Source organism: Hemibagrus wyckioides, linkage group LG15, assembly GCF_019097595.1.
Source record: "Hemibagrus wyckioides isolate EC202008001 linkage group LG15, SWU_Hwy_1.0, whole genome shotgun sequence".
Lineage (NCBI taxonomy): Eukaryota > Metazoa > Chordata > Actinopteri > Siluriformes > Bagridae > Hemibagrus > Hemibagrus wyckioides.
The window spans coordinates 2,479,138-2,485,137 of NC_080724.1; the positions used below are offsets into that span (position 1 = coordinate 2,479,138).

At 44.3% G+C, this 6,000-nt stretch overlaps 1 protein-coding gene across 2 annotated transcripts in view; it reads right to left on the reverse strand.

The window, feature by feature from the left end:
* nol4lb (nucleolar protein 4-like b) overlaps positions 1-2,627 on the reverse strand; it is an 88,685-nt gene extending 86,058 nt beyond the window's left edge. For both annotated transcript variants that reach the window (XM_058409947.1, XM_058409946.1), the window contains exon 1: positions 1,492-2,627. In XM_058409947.1, the coding sequence (XP_058265930.1) occupies positions 1,492-1,821 (330 nt within the window). In that variant the 5' untranslated portion in view covers positions 1,822-2,627. The remainder of the gene's footprint in view (positions 1-1,491) is intronic.
* Between the last annotated feature and the right edge of the window lie 3,373 nt (positions 2,628-6,000).

The window sequence follows — 6,000 nt, forward strand, 5'->3', positions numbered from 1 at the left end:
GCCTAATTGAAGTCAATTGGAGAGTGAAGAAAAGGGGGATGAAAGGGAACAGAAGGAGCAGGAGCAGGAGAGAAGAGAGATAATGGTTTTTGAATACGCTGGGTGAATCTGGGGCAGCTTCTTCATCATCAGGGGGAGAGGGAGAGCGAGAGAGAGAGATCCATATTCTGGAGTGAAGTTACAGAGATGAATCTTAGTTTGAACTGTCTATAGTTTCTCTCTTGCACTGGTCTGACCCTCCTGCCTCTGCATCCACACACACACCTCCATGTTTTGGAGAAAGGCGAATCTCTCCAGCAGGTGTGTTTGGGTTGAGTTGCTTGGGTTTGAATAAAGTGCCAAATCACTTTGAATATGATTACACAAATGTATCGGGATACGTTTTGTGGCCAATTCTTACCTGCAGAGTTTGGTCCCATCCCCCCCATGCCATTCACCTGATGCAGCAGAGCAAGGTCTCGTGAAGACACACTGATTAGGAGCAGGTGGAGGAAACTACGGTGGCTCCTAAACTCTGCAAGAATGTGTTGCGTTTTGTTTTTCGGGGAGTGTAAGTAGTTGTATGGATTCTGGGCATAAAACTGCAGGACAATTTCAACAGAGTTAGTCTTACAAAAGCTAAAAAAATTTAAAAAATGCGCTCGCTCGCTCGCGCGCAAATACACACACGGACTCGCGCACTCGTTGCGCGATCCCGCGGCGGGACAACACTAATCTTCAGCCTATTTTATTAATCAGGAGTGTGTCAACACTGATTACTGGAGAATGGTAATGTTTGAAACAGCTTGATAAATAAATAACGGTGATCTAAATACATTGGAGAGTATTTAATGGTGTGTTCATAGGTGTTTTGGATAACGTGTGCGAAATAGCGCGCGCTACCCCCTTAGGCATGGAATGCGAATTATTTATATTATCAGCAAACTAAGGCGCAACTTTTGCAGTCTGGAATTAATTATATTTTAGCCTGCTTTAAGACGCCTGAACCAATGAAGTCAGCTAATTATCAGCGCTTCCTTGGTGGAAGTGTGTGTGTGTGTGTGTGTGCTCTTAGCAGGGAAACCCTAAAATGTGCCGGAACAGGGGGTACTTCAGGACAAGAACCTCAAATCCAAAAAAACAGCGTCAAATAATTCTAACAAATAGTTCTATAAAGAGTACTGCTTTGGATAAGCTATTTAGTTATGGTTGTATGCCGCCGGTGCCATGCACACCGTTCAGGACTGCACCTGATTTTAAGCAGGTTCATCTCCTGAGCCAAGTGTGTCAGAGTTATCACCAAAGTGTGCAGGTGGTCTGGTTTTGATGAAATGATGCTTTACTGTCCAAAGGTGCGCGTGTGCCAATCAAGCGTGCCTGCGCACGACCGGCTACGACATATATTTGCATAGGCAAATGCGCCAGGCTATTACGCACACAGCCATAAGGCAAGATAAGAGGGAGGAGAGAGGAGGAGGAGGGGGTGTAAAGGGACACTCGTAGCCTACTCACCGTTGCCTTTATGGGGACGTAAAGCACAGGTCTGTCGGATTTCCCATTCCTGTCTCTCTGGTTGTCGCCGTTTCGCACTTGGAAGCCTTTGGATTTAACCCAGAACTTAAATTTGGCGTTGATGTGGCTGCCATCCGTGTAGGCGTCCGAGTCCTCGCCCAGAGACAGCGCTTGAAGGATTTTGTCGTATTTGCGCCGGGTCACGGTCTTTGTCTTGGCCGAGTCTCCGTAAGTGCGGAGACACCAGTCCTGAAATTCGCCGAACATTTCCGTTTCGGGTGGTACCGGGCTCCGTTTCGAGGAATCCGCGTTGTGCTTCCTACCTGACATCTCCTTTTCTGTGTGTGTGTCTTTCTCTCCCTATCTCTATCTCTCTGTCCTAAACCCTCCTCTCGTAAGAGTGGGACTCTGAAAACGAGCTATTTTTTTTCTCAATACGTCACGCTCCCTAGTTTCTCCCCTTGTGAGTGAGAAATATCGAGCTGGTGCACTCGGACATTTAGCTTCACCAGATCCCGTTTAAACAATGAGCCGCGAGAGTGCGTGTGTGTGTGCGCGCGCGCGCGTGCGTCCGTCCGTCCTCGCACCTGTTTGCTGAGCCGTTTCTCCTCTCGTCCCAGAGGGGAAAAACGGAACAAATATCGGAGCTGGTTTCTCTCTAAGAAACAGAGGGGAGGGGGCTGCTTTCCTACGAGTCCAACCCCAAAAAAAACGCACAGGCTAAGATGTCTCACTCTCCTCCTTCACCTGTATTCTGCAGCCCAGATTCTCAAGCTAATTACCAATATCTGCTGATGGCACGAGACAATTCCCGAATATAAAAGCCAGATAAGACGATAGCTGTCAAAGTCTTTTGTTTGAGCTCCGTTCGGCAAAACCGTTCGTCGGTGAAATAAAGCGAGTACACCCCCCTCCTCCTCCTCCTCCTGAGCTGAGCTCCACCTGAAATCGCTTACCACCTGTTAGAATGAGCCGGCGTCCCAAACAGACCCGAGCGCGGAACGGACAACGAGATCGCAAGCACGCGCCTCGCATTCAGACACAACGCGTTTCCGTGATAATTCGCTGAAACGAACGGCGCGTGGCAGAGGAAAGGTCCCGGAGAGCGACTGGGCAGTGACGGGACTGGGCGCGCGCGCGTAGGCGACTCTGAAAATCCAGGAAGTGCTCAAGACACCCCAAACCCACACAAAGCAGCTTGCACCCTCCCTCCATGGACAAAAAAAGAAAGAAAAATCACCCTATCGCTTTTCACTTCTTACTTGAAATACCCCCTACACCCCCCCCCCTCCCGCCACACACACACACACACACACACACAAATCTCATAAGAACGAAGTGATTTTTTTAAAACACAAATTCATTTTCAGGCTCAGGTCCGTGGTGATGGTCAAGCTGGTCGTGGGTCAGCACGCAGCCCACCATTTTTCAGTAGGCACTAATTCAGTCTCACCTGCTCTTGTATGTGAAAACAGGGAAGATCCCCAAAAATCTTGTCTGTTAAAGAACTAAATCCTGCACACCAGGTCACAACCACATGAAAGTGCAAAAAAGAACTCCATCCATCCATCGTCTATACCCGCTTTATTCCTAATTAGGGTTACAGGGATCTCCTGGAGCCTATCCCAGCACACATTGGGTGAAATGTCCAGGGGTACATACTGGACAGGTCACCAGTCCATCACAGGGCAACACATATAGACAAACAACCACACACACTCTCTACAATTTAGAATTACAAATCAAACCAATGTACATGTTTTTGGACTGTGGGAGAAAACAGGAGTAAACCCACACAGGCATGGGGAGAACATGCAAACTCAGGGATTCAAACCCAGTACCTTCTTGCTGTGAGGCAACAGTGCTAACCACTAAGCTGCCATGCTGCCCCAGAAATGAACTTCTGGAAGATAGTGATCGTTGGGATGAAGGATATTAGGTCCTGGTGTGAATCTGAACTAAGAGCTTAGATTTGATGCACAAGTCTTAGGCGTGTATTTTAACAAAGGAAAACATAAAATATGACAACTAAAGCACATTGTTTTACAGGCCACTTTATAGAACATCATAGGTGTTATGTACTCTGTACACGGCCCTACAGAGAGGCCTGGAGCTAAAGAGTTTTCAGTTAAAAACATTGAGAACAGATGCCAGATATTCTACAGTGGAGTGGCAGAATTAGGCCCAATGACTAAACTGGTGTAGGACCATTTAACAAGCTGCAATTAAAAGTCATAGCTAACATCATTAAACTTCGCTTAATCAACTTCATAGTATACACAGATCAGGCATAACATTATGACCACCTACCTAATATTGTGTTGGGCCCCCATTTAACAGACTCCACTAGATCCCTGAAGGTGCGCTGTAGTATCTGGCGCCAAGATTTTAGCATTGTATCCTTCAAGTCATGTAAGGTGCGAGGCATGGACCCGTTGAGGGCCCATCTTGCAACTTACAGGACTTAAAGGATACGTTTGATAGATAGTGACCACAGCAGACCGGGAACACCCCACAAGAGCTGCAGTTTTGGAGATGCTCTGATCCAGTGGTCTGGCCCTGTCTCCTGCTTCTAATACATCAACTTTGAAATCCAATCATTTCAATCAGTTCCAATCAATGCCAATATTTGGCATTTGTTAAAGCATATGAAAAATGAAGAAATCTTAAGAAATAAATGAAGACAAATAAAACTAGTCATTCTCAGTTATAATAAAAGAAGTGGCAGTTGTGTAAATGGAGGACAGCCTGGTCTTTCTGCTCATAGCCATAAGCCATAAATCAATGCCTCAGCTGATGGAAGATTAGGGTCGTGTTTATCAGAATCAGAATCAATTTTATTGGTAAAGTATGCTAAGGTATTTGTTTGACAGTTTCCAGTGCTCCCCACAGTGCTTAAAACAATAATGGATGTTGGTCATTGGACATAGGTGAGTAATAAATTGTAGTAGGTATGACAACATGGAGTAGCTGAAATAGACAGGAATTAATGAGTGACTGGTTCACTGGTTACTACATAGGTCATTCTTTCTGTCCGTTGTCAGGTCAGACCATTTTCTTGTCACATCACTTATTTCGTAGATAGATAGATGGTAGGTAGGTAGATGGATGGATGAATGGATGAATGGATGAATGGATGGATAGATAGATAGATAGATAGATAGATAGATAGATAGATAGATAGATAGATAGATAGATAGATAGATAGATAGATAGATAGATAGATAGATAGATGGACAGACGGACAGACTGGACAGACAGACAGACAGGTTTTGCACAAAGCTGTTAAAAACAGTGACCTTTTGTGTTTATTTAAGTCGAGTAAAAAATTTGAAATGAGCCCTGTGTGTTTTTTTATCAGGACAAGAACACACTGTTCTGTTCAAGGCAAACCAAACCCTTTCATCAACAGCAGACTGGTAAGGGAAGCATTTGCTTCAAATTTTAGTTGAAATTATCAAGAAAGAATAATGCTGCAATAAAACTCTTGGGCACTTTTTTTTCCCCAAAAAATGTTTTTCTTCCCTTTTCTCAGAATTTCACACACGTAGTCAAAAAAAAGGAAACAGAATTTCTGCAGGACGGCAGTCTTACAAAATGAAACATAATGTTGTAAAAGATGTTGAAATAAAGAGAAACCTTAAGAAATGAACTATAATATTGTGAATAAAATTAGAATTTATTTAGTATGTGTGTCACAATCACAATAAGCTGTAAATGATCAAGCAAAGAAATCTGGGGATTTTCACGAAGGGCCAGATTGTGATGGCTAGACCACTGGATCTCCAAAACTGCAGCTCTTGTGGGGTGTCTCTGGTCTGTAGTGGTCAGTATCTATCAAAAGTGCTCCAATGTACAGGATCTGCTGCTAAAATCTTGGTGCCAGGTCCCACAGCACACCTTCAGGGATCTAGTGGAGTCCATGCCTTGATGGGTCAGGGCTGTTTTGGCAGCAAAAGGGAGACTGACACAATATCAGGGAGGCTGATCAGTGTACACAGTGAAAAGTTTGTGCACACATGACTACACACCCACATGGGCTTTTAGAGCATCCTATTACAGCCGTGATAACAACCTCCACTCCTCTAGGAAGACTTTTCACTAGACTTTGTAGCATGGTTGTTCAACTAGGTCCCTTAGTTTCAGTGGAAAGGATAATTAAAATCCTAAAGCATATAAGATCATCCTATACACATTTGTGCTACTTTCTGGTCACACTTCTTGTGTGATGGTCAGGGTCTCTAAAGATTTTTGGCTGTTTTTCCTGTACAAGGGCTGTTCTAGTGGATGAAATAAACCTTTGTTTTAAAATAAAGTCTGGTGACTTCAGATTCAGCTCCCAGGAGGAAGAATTTCCCTCTTCAGATGAATTTAAAACAGCACTATGATTTTCCCCTTTGGGACAGTTGTAATAAACCATTGCTTCATCTTTTTCTGTGTGTGTGCATGTGTATGTGTGTTTTCTTTTCTTCAGCAGAATGTCTGGTCCGCTTTCGGCAAAACCGCCTG